The sequence below is a fragment of the Drosophila mojavensis genome, unplaced genomic scaffold (genome assembly GCF_018153725.1).
Source record: "Drosophila mojavensis isolate 15081-1352.22 unplaced genomic scaffold, ASM1815372v1 contig_49, whole genome shotgun sequence".
Taxonomy (NCBI): Eukaryota; Metazoa; Arthropoda; class Insecta; order Diptera; family Drosophilidae; genus Drosophila; species Drosophila mojavensis.
The window spans coordinates 1055703-1068982 of record NW_025318872.1 but is presented as its reverse complement, the minus strand read 5'-3'; the positions used below and the strand labels follow the sequence as shown (position 1 = coordinate 1068982).

At 39.9% G+C, this 13280-nt stretch overlaps 2 protein-coding genes across 2 annotated transcripts; both read right to left on the bottom strand.

Moving 5' to 3' along the window:
* Positions 1–685: 685 nt before the first annotated feature.
* Positions 686–3043, bottom strand: LOC6577841 (V-type proton ATPase catalytic subunit A). Its single transcript, XM_002003737.4, has 2 exons — positions 1905–3043; positions 686–1844 (listed from the first exon to the last, which is right to left on the bottom strand). Exons 1-2 carry the CDS (start codon positions 2847–2849, stop codon positions 759–761), a joined length of 2031 nt encoding a protein of 676 aa, XP_002003773.1. The 5' UTR covers positions 2850–3043; the 3' UTR covers positions 686–758.
* Positions 3044–4196: 1153 nt separating this feature from the next.
* Positions 4197–7962, bottom strand: LOC6577840 (V-type proton ATPase catalytic subunit A). Its single transcript, XM_002003736.4, has 5 exons — positions 7856–7962; positions 6492–6591; positions 5716–6413; positions 4676–5653; positions 4197–4607 (listed from the first exon to the last, which is right to left on the bottom strand). Exons 2-5 carry the CDS (start codon positions 6565–6567, stop codon positions 4515–4517), a joined length of 1845 nt encoding a protein of 614 aa, XP_002003772.1. The 5' UTR covers positions 6568–6591; positions 7856–7962; the 3' UTR covers positions 4197–4514.
* Positions 7963–13280: the final 5318 nt, after the last annotated feature.

The following is a 13280-nucleotide window of genomic DNA, read 5'->3' as shown; positions in this document are numbered from 1 at the left end:
TAGGCGTGGCATGGCGCGCATAGCCGCCACCGTTCGTTCTTGCAGCGCATTAATAAACTTTTCGTATAAATCAACGAATTTTGTCGACATTTGGATGCCGTTGTGCAAATTATCGAGCATTGCCAGCAAAAACGCCAAACAGGAACATGGCAAACGGGTAAAAGGATTAACTCTGATTCCGACTCTGAAGCAGACTTTTATGCGCCAAAAATAAGAAGAGGGAAGCAGAAAAGCGAACAATAAAACTAAGAGCAATAACAGGATGCAAAAAGCTAAAGTGTGGTTTAAGCTGAAATTAGCTAAAGTGGAGTTTGGCGAATGATTTGCGGAGCGACAAGTGAAAATTATATAAAGCATTAGCTGTCTGAATGTTAACTGTACTCTATAAATATTAAAAGATGCTTTTTAAAAAAATTTTAATTTTGAAGAAATATGAAAAAAAAAAAAAAACATATGGATAATGTATAAACTTGTTGGTGAAGGTGAAGTTTTGTGAAAAATATGTAAAGTTTATATCTATGTAAGCATTTTTAATAGATTGTATTACAATATTTCTAATATATACTTATTTTTGTATATAAATAAAAAATTGTTTTTTTTTTTTTTTAATTTTTTTTATAGTAAATCATATACGGAAATCTTTTGAAACTTTCTAGAAAACAATAATTCATAAAATATGTATATACATAATAAATTTCATAACCTTATAAAACTTTCAATTTTTTCCTCAAATTTCAATTCAATTTTGGGAATTCATACTAGGCGAGCGATCCTACATTGTTTTCCAAATCTTGCAAACTCTTGATAGTATTCTCATAGATCTTCCCCAACTGCTCCTCGACGGCTTGCTGGCCTTCCTTGGGATCTATGAACTTCATGGTGCCCAATTCGTAGAGCAAGTCGCTGCACTGCTCCCGTATGTGACCCCAGGTGACATGTATTTCCTCTGTAGCCGTATTCTTCACCGCCTGGATGGCCTGATTGTAGAAGGTGATCATATTCTTGAGCATGCCCACGGTCTTGTAGAAGGGACAGTAGCAGTCGTACGGGCTGTACGAGTTCTGCTGCAGAAAGTCATCCTTCAGCATCTTGGCCACCTCCAGCGTAATCTTGTCGGACTCGTTCAGCGAGGTTTTGCCCACCAGCTGCACTATTTCGGACAGGTCGTCCTCCTCCTGCAGTATTTGCTTGGCCGTATCACGCAACTCCACAAACTCGGGACTCTGCTCCTCATAGTACTGGTCGAGCGCTCGCGTGTATTTCGAATACGACTGCAGCCAGTTGACGGAGGGGAAATGTTTGCGCTGGGCCAGCTTCTTGTCGAGACCCCAGAACACCTGTACGATACCCAGAGTGGCGGAGGTAACGGGATCAGAGAAATCACCACCAGGTGGCGAGACAGCGCCGACAATGGACACGGAACCCTCACGCTCCGGACTGCCCATGCACGTAGCGCGGCCCGCTCGCTCATAGAAGGAGGCCAAACGTGCGCCCAGATACGCTGGGTAGCCCGCATCGGCAGGCATCTCAGCCAGACGACCTGAGATCTCACGCAGAGCCTCGGCCCAACGGGACGTGGAGTCGGCCATCATGGCCACATTGTAGCCCATATCACGGAAGTACTCGGATATAGTGATGCCAGTATAAATGGACGCTTCCCGGGCAGCCACGGGCATGTTGGAGGTGTTGGCCACCAGGGCAGTGCGCTTCATTATGGATTCGTTGACACCATTCACCTCGACCTTGAGCTCAGGAAAGTCTCGCAACACCTCGGACATTTCATTGCCTCGTTCGCCGCAGCCGACGTAAATGATGACATCGGAGTTGGAGTACTTGGACAGTGCCTGTCGTTGAATATAGTATGAGAGCAATGAGTCCATTAGCTGGATAATCTCTTCACCTACCTGTGAGATGACAGTCTTGCCGCAGCCAAAGGCGCCCGGAATGGCTGTGGTGCCGCCTTGGACGCAGGGAAAGAACGCGTCGAGGACACGTTGGCCGGTTAGCAGGGGATGGTTGCCCGGCAGCTTCTCGATAACCGGCCGACTGATGCGTACTGGCCACACTTGGAGCATCGAGTGCTGGGTCTTCTGGCCATCGAACTCCGTCTCGATGACCGTCTCCTCGATATTATAGTTGCCAGCGGGAGCGATATAGGTGACGTTGCCCAGTTTGCGTGGCGAGATCATTAGGCGATGCTCCACCATGCTGTTCTCCTGGACGGTGCCGTAGATGTCGCCGCTAACGATCGGCTCGCCTATGCGTATATTTTTCGACGGAATGAACTCGAATTCAGCGGAGCGCGAGAGGCAGTTGACATCGACACCTTTTGGCACATAAATGGATTTCATCAATTCGCTAATATCGCGCAACGGTCGCTGAATGCCATCGAAAATGGCGCCCATTATGCCGGGGCCTAGTTCGACAGAGAGCGGCTTGCCGGTCTGATAGACGGGATCGCCGACGCTGACGCCCGAGGTATCCTCGTACACCTGTATGGTGGCCATTTCGCCCTCCAGTCGGATGATCTCGCCCACCAGGCGATAGTGGCCCACGCGGACCAGCTCGTACATGGCCGAGCCGGACATCTGTTCGGCGTTGACCACCGGACCAGAGACCCCAAATACGCATCCTTTTCGCGACACATGCTCATCATGCCTAGTCGCTGGTGTTGCATCGTCATCAGAGTCTGCCGTGCGATAGGACTTCAATTCTTGTTCCGATGCGTCCTCTTGGACTGCAACAATCGGCGAAGAAGTCCGTTCACTGATGAACGAGGTATTCGTCGCCTCCTCTAGTGTTTTAACAATGGGGAATATCTTTTTGCACTGACATTTACGAAGACTCATTTTGGTAGAGTATTCAGAAATTGACTAAATCAAACGAAATCGAACTGAGAATTTTATGCGACAAACTGGAATTACCAGAACTTATACTTTTTCTGCATATAATTGATAAAGGAATGAGTAAATACTGAACAATTTTTGAATTTAAAACACCAAAAATATTTGACTGCTGGGTTTAATTCAGCAACAACAAAAAATAATAATAATTGATTGCAACTTTTTGCTTAATTTAAAATAAAAAATTTTAGTTCTATTCTCTAGTGAATGCATTTTAAAATATTTTCTCTCTATGCTAATCTCATGAACTAAATTAGCATTTCAAAAAGTTATTTTAATAATATTCTAATTTGGGAATACGAAAATGTTTAGTTCATTTGTGAATATCTATACAAAGAAACATAGATCAGGGCACAATTAATATGAAGTTCCAAGCTGCCTTACTAATACATTTCTTAAATTATTTATATATATATTTCTTTTTAAATCACTGAACAAATTTAATAGTAATAATAAATGAGAAAAATTTACGGATTGCAAATATTAAATGGGAAATGTTATACGAAATTCCTACACTGAAAATTTTATGCTGGGTTTCTTCGATCTCAGGAAATATAATATGGACTATTTAATCTATGCCTAAATTAGACTCATGAAATACCCATCAATTTGCATATTAACTGGTACTTCATTTATATTCATATAATACCTAACCGTATAAAAAACTTTGTACCTTGGAATGTTTGAGATATTTGTTCATGTTTGTTTAGATACCCAATTTTAATGGCATGAGTTCCACATTAATGATAATAATAAACAAGAAACAAGTTGAGTTAGGTCAATAAACCCTAATCAGTTACAAACCTTCGCCTATAACCTATATACCCCACATAAATGTCTACAGGGTATAATATGCTACTCAACTTAAGCTGAGTCTTATTTGGCTAATACTCAATATTAACTATTCACTGAATGCCAAACACACAGCTGTTTTGGTCGACATCGTTACGCAATCTGCGAGTCGAGCGAGAGTGAGAGAAAGCAACAGTGAAACAGAGAGGCAGATTAAGAGTGAGAGAGAGATAGGTCTGCTTTCAATTACATTAAATGTATTTGTTGTTTGCACTTTATTCGTACATTTAATTTTTCATACTTTTAATATTTACATAAGTTTAACAAACAAACAAAGAGAAAACATGACTTTTTCACAAATAAACAAAAGAATTTCCATTCATTAAACAATAATACTATGCATGCATTTGTATCTGCGTGTGTACGTGTGTGCGCGTGTGTGTGTGTGTATGGACTTGTGTGTATGCGTGTTTACATGTATTGGTAATGGAAGTACATAGAAGGACGTTAGTTAGTTGTTGTTGCTGTTGTTGTTGAGGGCCGAGAGGCGGGGTAAGAAGAAGCAACCGCAGGCCGGAATGTTTTCATCTTGCTGGCTATATTTGTTTTGTTGTTGTTCTTGGGTTTTTTTTTTTAACAAAAAGGAATGTTAACAATAGTTGTTTTTTTTTTTTTTTGGACGTTTGGAATCTTTTGTTGTTGCACGGAATAGTTGTTTTTTGACGGTACTTCGGTACGGACTGTACGCAAATTGTTTTTTTAAAAGTTAACTAACATAACAATATTAGATTAGATTTGTAAAAGTACGGACAACGCGCTTTAATCCTCCAGATTCCTGAAGGCCTGCTGCAAGTCCTCATGCAGCTGATCGAAGTCAGCCTTGATCTTGGCCTCACCATCCTTGACGGGATCCTGAAAAGCAAAGAATTGATTCGCATATTACTTTAGGGTCGAGCATATCGAACTCTAATTGTACGAACCTTGAATTTCATCGATGACAATTGGTACATAATGTTGCCCATAGCCTCGCGAATAACGTTCCAGGTGATCTTGTTCTCAGACTGGGCTGTCGACTCCACAGAGTGACGAGCCATATCGTAGAAGTCGATGATGTTCTTCAGCATGCCAACGGTCTTGTAGAAGGGGCAGAAGCGATCGTATGACGAGTAGGAGTTCTGTTGCAAGAAATCGTCCTTCAGCAGCTTGGCCACTTCCAGGGTGATCTTGTCGGTCTCGGCCAGCGATGCTTTGCCGACCAGCTGCACGATTTCAGAGAGATCCTCCTCCTCCTGCAGAATCTCCTTGACCTTGGTACGTAGTGGCACGAACTCGGGGAAGTTCTTGTCATAGAAGTCATCCAGGGCACGCATGTATTTCGAGTACGAAATGAGCCAGTTGATGGAGGGGAAATGTTTGCGCTGGGCCAGCTTCTTGTCGAGACCCCAGAACACCTGTACGATACCCAGAGTGGCGGAGGTAACGGGATCGGAGAAATCACCACCAGGTGGCGAGACAGCGCCGACAATGGACACGGAGCCCTCACGTTCGGGATTACCCAAGCACTTGACACGACCGGCACGTTCGTAGAAGGAGGCGAGACGGGCACCCAAATATGCGGGGTAACCGGAATCGGCAGGCATTTCAGCCAGACGACCAGAGATCTCACGCAGAGCCTCAGCCCAACGAGAGGTGGAGTCAGCCATCATGGACACGTTGTAACCCATATCACGGAAGTATTCGGATAGAGTGATACCAGTATAGATAGAAGCTTCACGAGCAGCGACAGGCATGTTGGAGGTGTTGGCCACAAGAGCGGTACGCTTCATGATGGACTCGGTGACACCGTCGATTTCAACAGACAGCTCGGGGAAATCACGCAATACCTCAGACATCTCGTTACCACGCTCACCGCAACCGACGTAGATGATGACATCGGAGTTGGAGTACTTGGACAGAGCCTGTAAAGTGTATAAGAGTGAGTGAGCAATGATTACAACGCTTTGGCAATCTTTTCATTTACCTGTGAGATCACAGTCTTGCCGCAACCGAAAGCACCGGGAATGGCTGTGGTACCGCCTTGGACGCAGGGGAAGAGCGAGTCGAGCACACGCTGGCCGGTCAACAGGGGATGGTTGGCGGGCAGCTTCTCGGTGACGGGACGGGGCTGACGCACGGGCCACACTTGCAACATAGTGTGCTTGGTGATTTCACCATCGAATTCGGTTTCCAGAACAACATCATCGACTTTGTAGTTGCCGGATGGCGCAATGTAGCGCACGGTACCCTTGGCGCGTGGGTTGACAATCATCTTGTGCTTGACCAGTGTGTTCTCGTGAACCAGACCATAGAGATCACCTCCGGTGATGTGGGAGCCGACCTTCACGTTCAAGGGGTTGAATTCCCAGCTAGCCACGCGGGACAAGCTAGGCACGTTCACACCCTTGGGTATATAGATGGATTCGGTGAGCTCGTTGATGTCCTTCAGTGGACGTTGGATACCGTCAAAAATGCTGCCCATAATACCGGGACCCAATTCAACGGAAAGAGGTTTGCCAGTGCGGAGCACGGGATCACCGACTGTAACGCCGGATGTTTCTTCGTACACCTGAATGGTGGCCATGTCACCCTCCAGACGAATGATCTCACCCACCAGCTCATAGTAGCCTACACGCACCAGCTCGTACATAGCAGAGCCAGACATGCACTCCGCTGTGACGACTGAAGGTCGGAGGAGAAAAAAGATATTAAATAATTTGATTAAATTTTTTTTTTAAGAATTTGTATTTAAATGCTTACCAGGTCCAGAGACAGCGAAGACGCGTCCATATTTGGACTCTTGCTCCTCGTCATCGAAACGCTTCAAGTTGGACATTTTGGTTTATTTTCGACTCTACAACTAAAACGGAGAGGAAAATTAAAAAATTTAATAAAAAAGAATTACTATTATTTTTCTGCATAAGATATAAGATAAGGGGAGTTGAAAATTTTCTTATCACTGTCAGCTGACACATAGAGCGCATGTGAGGCGCACAACTAATATGGTTAATGCCAACTCAAAATACATTATTAAGATACTCTATAAATATTTTACTTTTATATTTTTATGGGATTTTTCGATTAAAAAATGGTTATCTTTTTTTAAAGGTCTTTTAAGCACAACGTTTAATAATGAAAAAATGCCTAATGAATAAAAGTTTGCAGAGCTTTCATTTCACGTGACAAAGCTTTGCAGCAGTTCGAAAAACGACTTCCACGATATTGATAACTTTGTAACTTTCGAACAGCGCGAGTAACTGCTGAGACGACAAACCAATTAAAAGTTAATTCGAAAAATTAACAATACAGCTGTGGCTGTATTTCTCAGCTGCGATTACGATACTCGAGAAAAAACTGTATGCGGGTCAGATGTGTTATCTACCAGTTAGAGTTAGAGTTGAAGTTACACTGAGAGAGGGAGAGAGAGTGGAAGAGAGCGAGCGCAAGCGACAGCACTCGCGCTCGCAGCGTCGACTCTCGCATTCGAGTTCGAATTTTTGACAATTGCCTTTTGACGTTGATCACAAGACTACTGTCATGCTGTCAGCTGACAGCACAACTGGAAAAATGCAGACCGAGCTCTACAAGTGCGCTACAGTCGAGCCACCATATTGAATTTTGCCGTCTGCTTCTGTTCGTTTTCTTTTTATAGGAGTTGCCTGCGTTCTTTGCGAAGAAGGAATAGCAACGCCGCGGCTGCAGCACAACTCCAATCGGAAGCCGCTTAGATCACAAGACCCCCGGGGCCGTTCTAGCACGGGCGTAAGGTCAGCTGACTTGACAAATATTTTTCCACTCCGCAAATAGAAATATTTTGCATTCAATTATTTTGTGCGCACTTTAGGTGTTGCATTGTTTTTTATGCAGTTTTGTTTTGAGTGTTTTCTGATTGGGCTGCATGGCTGCATTTATTATCTAATACGCATGCTAATTGCATGTTGGTATCTCTCAATTTTTTATCACTTTTTTTTGCCGCCTTCCATAATTAGTTGAGTTAAATGTTATTGTACAGCCTGATTTCAATGATTCAATAACTGCTCAGAAGTACTGAACTGAATTTAAATTAGTTTTTCTGTTTTCTTTTTCTCTCAATTTTTTTCTTTACTTGTTTGCTTTGTGCTTACTTTTCTGTATCGACGTTCAACTTGCGAACGTTGCTGCTTCACTCCAACAGAACTAAAACCGACTGAGCAGCTGCGCGAGCAAAGTTGTCGCTCGAAGTTCGAAAAGTTCCAATGTGTCGTTTGGAAGTCGATCAAATGATCAAGCACACGCGCTTGAGCTTTCGCCGAGAGCTTTCAAGCGTTGGCAGCTTTGCGAGTGAGTTGTGAGCTGCTGCAATCAATATTGTATGTGGAGAGCTTTCGCAACGATCTTCAGCGCTGGTTTGGAAGAGTAAGAGTTGCCAGACAGCTGGGCAGCGTTGCCATGCTGCCTAAAATAAGTTACAGAGAGAGGGAGAGAGTGAGAGACAGATGACCGAAATGCGGAGATAATGAATGAAGTATTTAATGCTAAAATTATGTAAGTATACATACGTATAATTTATTTATTTATTTATTTATATGGGACACTTTATTTTTAATAAAAAAAAAGAACAAAATAAAGAAAATTAATAAATAAAAATATTTTAAAGCCTACAGAGTACTTAAAATATGATTGTTATTTTATTTTTAGGAACATATCATTTCACATTAATTTTTGTTATATTTTTATAGTTAAAATAAGTATGAAAAGTACAATTCTTATATTTGTTCTTTTTGACTCTTTAAATAAAAAATATATAAATATGATGCAAAAAAAATTAAAATAATAAAATTAAAATAAATATACAATTAAGAAAAAATAGAAATATATAATAAGAAAAAAGTGGCATACAAAAATTTTTTATTAAAACACTCGAAATTAATTCTAAAATTGAAGTATATAATAGAATTTAGGATTGTCTTTGTAATTCTTTTTATTACGATTTATATTAATTTGATATTAGAATTTTTATCACAAATTTTATACAAATGTCATATGTTTTTATTTTATTTTGTTAAAAATATCTTTTAGTATAATATTTTTATTTTATTAAAAAATGTGAAATACTTAAAAAAAAATACATAACTTATTTAAGAAATTAAAAATATTTGAATCATAAACTTTTATAAAAATAAATAATAAAAAAATTCAAAATACATATTTATTAATTTCATATAGACAGACTATGCCAAAGTCAAATACGCTTCTATTGTTAATTTCCTTTCGTTTTCTTTTAAATTTGTTGTTAGTTTTTTATCTAACTGCGGCTGGCGCGATAGCAAAAACTTTGATTAAAAATCGCATTGCAAAAAGAAATGTACATATATATGTATGTATGTATATGTACGGCTATTGTACAACAATGTTGTTATTCTTTTTGCCGTTTTATTATTGTTTTTGTTATATGCATTTCGTTTGTTATAGTTTTGGCTCTTTTTGTTTGCGTGCAACCAATCAGCAGCAGCTGCAAGGGGCAACAAAAACAGCAACGCAACACAGCACAAACCTGCATTCTAATTGGAAGCTGAGCGAGCCGGGGCCAAGAGATTGATTTTCGCTGGAAAAAAAAAGAAAAAAAAAAAAACTAAAACGAGGAAGAAGAAATATAAAAAAAAAATTGCTGATTGCGGTGGGCGATGAGCTGAGGGCGGTAGGTGTGCCAAGGGGATGCCTGGAACCCACAACAGCAACTACAACAGTAAACCATTGCTTACAAAGTAGTCAACAGACAGATTCTTAGAGCGTGATTGTGGGTTCGGGTTCGGCGCTTGCATAACTTATAAATCGATGACGTTCGCATGCAGCTATATATATGTATGTGTATGTGTATATAGCATTGATATATATATAGATAGATAGTGCATAGATAGATAGATAGAGCTGGCTGTTCAGTCGAGGCATTTGCATAATAAGGCAAGCTGAAAAGTTGGCTGCATTTGGCTGCCTCAGCACTGAGTTCCGCTCTCCCTCTCTGTGCAGCTGTCTCACTCACTCTGTATGAGTGCGCTGCGCCAATGAACACCAAGCACTTGTCCACATCCTTGTCCGCTCTCTGCTCATCCTCATTTGAGTGTCGGATTCTGTGTCAAAACGGCGCAGAGAAATTTTCTAGAGTGGCAACTGTTGGTAAAAGTTTCGAGTGTTCGAGTGCTGCAACTGACAGATAGACAAACAGACATTGCCCAGATATACATATATATGTCTATGTATATATGTATACACGGGGCTGACATATCAGGTATCTATGCATCTGCTCAGTCAAGTCCTCACTGTCCTTGGACGTTAAGTGTGACTTCAACTTCAAATTCAACTTCAGCTTCTGCTTCTGCTTCTACGTCTTCTTCTATTTGCTGCTCTATTTTAAGTAGAGATTATAAACAGCAAAGCAAGTTTTTTATTCATGAGGTATAAAACTCTCATATGTATTTAATATGCTTAGTTTTTGAGTAGTAGAACATTTTCAAACTGCTCTTATGATCTAAAATTGTGCTAAATGTTATGAGTTCTAAACTCTACTTCATAAGTTCTAATTTATATATTCTCCCACAAAATGCTCTTTGGATTCTGGGGCTGTATGGAATTGACATTGAAATTTAAAATTAAAATTTATTTTAACAGTATTTTTTTCTTTGGTTACATTTATTTTAACAGCTTAAATAAATATTATTCTATATATAGAAGTATTGTAATTAAGGTCTGCATTCTAATATTCTTAATTTAAATTTAAAAACTTGCACATAAATTTCAAGTGACTTAAATTCAATTAATTCACTCACATTTTATCAAGCTCTTGCATATGTTTATGAGGCAGTGTGCTTATGTGCGCTCATCTAGTTAAGAACTTTGGTGTATGCACATGCATATGTACATATGTTCATATGTCACTCGTAGCACCCCGCTCGTACCCAGAGTTATGTGTGTGCCATATCTTGTTCTGTCCATAACTGAATACATTAAGTCATAACTTTGGGTGTGTGGGGTGCGGTCACTCGTTCATTCAGTTTACGCAGCGAGTGCTTCGCGAGGGCAAGCGTCAATAAATTCATTTTGGATATGTGTGCACAGATGCTGGGAATTTCGGCAGGATGGGGATTTGTACTCTGTCTGGGCTAATCTTGTTGCGCATTGCCATAATTTTCAATTTACATGCGCCGAGCGGAGCCCCGAGGAGCAGCGGCAGCAGCAGCAGCAGCATCATTGTCTCTGTGCTCCTTGCACGGATACTGGGGCGTTATATTGGTCACAATAAATTAACTGCAATGGGTCAGCTCTCCCTCTCACTCTCTCTCTCTCTCTCTCTCTCTCTATCTCTGTGTGTGTGCGTCCATTGGCAGCCATTCGCCTGATTATAGCACAACAGGACTTCAGCTTAACCTCCGCCCCATTGTTGGCCACACATTGCAGTTGCATTAGCCTGTTATTGCTGGCCCATTGGGGAGCCCATGCAGCAGCAGCAGCAGCAGCAGCAGGTCGTCTGCCTAAGTGCAATATTTACATTTGCGCTATCATTGGTCATTGTATATGTGCGCCCTGTGTGTGCGTCCACTATGCTAATCATTGACACATTCATTGATTCATTGAGGCGAGCGTATTGGCATATTTACGACCCCTCGACAATTTCCCATCAAATTTCCTGCCATTTGCCGCACAAGTTTTAAGCGTTCATTATGCCAGCTAATTGCAAAAAATGCTTCACATATTCAAAATTCAACTTTTTTGCATAGAAGTGGGTGTGCCTTTTATGTTGGCAATCTACTAAAATGCACACACATAAATGGGCTTAAGCCTGGCCAAATGCTCTCAAGCCACAGCAAACAACAAACAACAGCAACAGACAACAGCAACCGACAACAGACAACAACAATAACAACAACAACATTAGCATCAGCATCAGCATCAGCATCAACCGAAGCTGCAGCAACTTTTGCTACTGAAAACAATAAACTTTTTCACTCACACACACATACATACATACATATGTATGTATATATGTATGTATACTCTCTCATACACGCACAGTGGATTAAACTAATTTGCAAGAACATTGAAAATCCTTTAAAACTGCTGCAGCACAGGCAAAGCCACAACAGGGTACAGTGCACACCCGGCAGAGGCGACTCTGGCGAGAGAGCAGGGTAATGAAGTTAAGCCCCCTGGACTAACAGCAGGCTCCAGCTCTATGGCCAGACACCTGCCAAAATGAACTATTTTCTATTCTCTATTTTTTCTGCTGTCTCTTTGGAACTAGCTTTGAGACTAGTTCATTAAAAAAAAAAAAAAGACTAAATAAAATTAAAATTTAGTTAGCAATGAATTAGAAGAAAGTAAATTAAATTAGGTTTATTTTTATTTTTTTGCTATTAACATAAATATTTGCTGATGTGTATAAAGCTAATAGCAATTAAGAATTAATTTGAAGAAAGCAACATTTTTATACAAACTTAATTTGATTCTAATTTGTATGTTTATTTATTTAGATGGGACAATTTATTTTTCATAAATTTCAGCATACAAAAGCGTTTTGTTTTACATTTTTATTTTATTTTGTTTAAAAAAGTGCATAATTTATAATATCTTAATAATCTTAATAATAAAATAAATGTTATTATTATTATTATTATATTACATTTTTTTTTTTTTTTTATCAATTGTTTTACAATTTATACAATAAAACTAACAATTTGTAAAAATATTTATATATATAATTAATGATAAATCAACTTTGAATTTTTAAAGTTATTGTAAGTTTAAAAATTTAAATTTTTTAAGCTTCAATTTAAATTATAATAATAATACTTTTTTTTAGCTAGTCTCTAGCTAAGGATTATTTAAGTATATATTATAATTTTATATAATACTATTATTATTTTATTTTTTTATTTTTTAGGATTTGTTTTGCATTGCATTATTTATTTATTTTTATTTTTTAACATAATTCTTTATTATTAAAGAATTCATTTAATATAAATTTTATTAATTTATTATATATTAACGTCATATACGGCTTGTGATTGACTAATTTAATTGGTTTCAGCAATTTGCCACTAGTTCCACCTGGTTCCAGAATGCAGCCTCAGCACAATAGCATTTAAGGGGTGGGTAATCAAATTATATGGCCGTGTGTGTTAGAGTGTGTATGTGTGTGTGTGAATGTATGAATATGTGTGTGCAGAAGCTGCTGCTGCGTCTGTATTGCGCATTTCAACTTAACTGAATTATTAGCCGAGCTATATGAATTATGATCTCTTAATGCTGATACCAGGCCACCAGGCAAACTCCATGCCACACGGAAGGCCAGGGCAGGACTCTTGCTGCTGCTGCTGCTGCTGCTGCACTTAGCCATCACCTTTGCCTCTACGTCGTCTTTGCTCCCCCGGCAGCCGCCCAAGCACTTTCGTTAATGCATTTGCCCACTGGCCATGTGGGATTGTTGCTCGTAGTTGTTGTTGTTGTTGTCGAGGCAATTCCAAAACAATAACAAAAACAACCACAGCCAGTGAGAAGTTGTGAAGGGCTGAGCTG

Excerpts from the sequence above, each read along its gene's own strand:
- LOC6577840 (XM_002003736.4), bottom strand. The coding sequence starts at position 6,567 with ATGTCCAACTTGAAGCGTTTCGATGACGAGGAGCAAGAGTCCAAATAT. Across the intron at positions 5,654-5,715 it reads GCAAGACTGTGATCTCACAG|GCTCTGTCCAAGTACTCCAA; the intron begins GTAAATGAAAAG and ends TACACTTTACAG. Across the intron at positions 4,608-4,675 it reads TGTCATCGATGAAATTCAAG|GATCCCGTCAAGGATGGTGA; the intron begins GTTCGTACAATT and ends TTTGCTTTTCAG.
- LOC6577841 (XM_002003737.4), bottom strand. The coding sequence starts at position 2,849 with ATGAGTCTTCGTAAATGTCAGTGCAAAAAGATATTCCCCATTGTTAAA. Across the intron at positions 1,845-1,904 it reads GCAAGACTGTCATCTCACAG|GCACTGTCCAAGTACTCCAA; the intron begins GTAGGTGAAGAG and ends ATTCAACGACAG.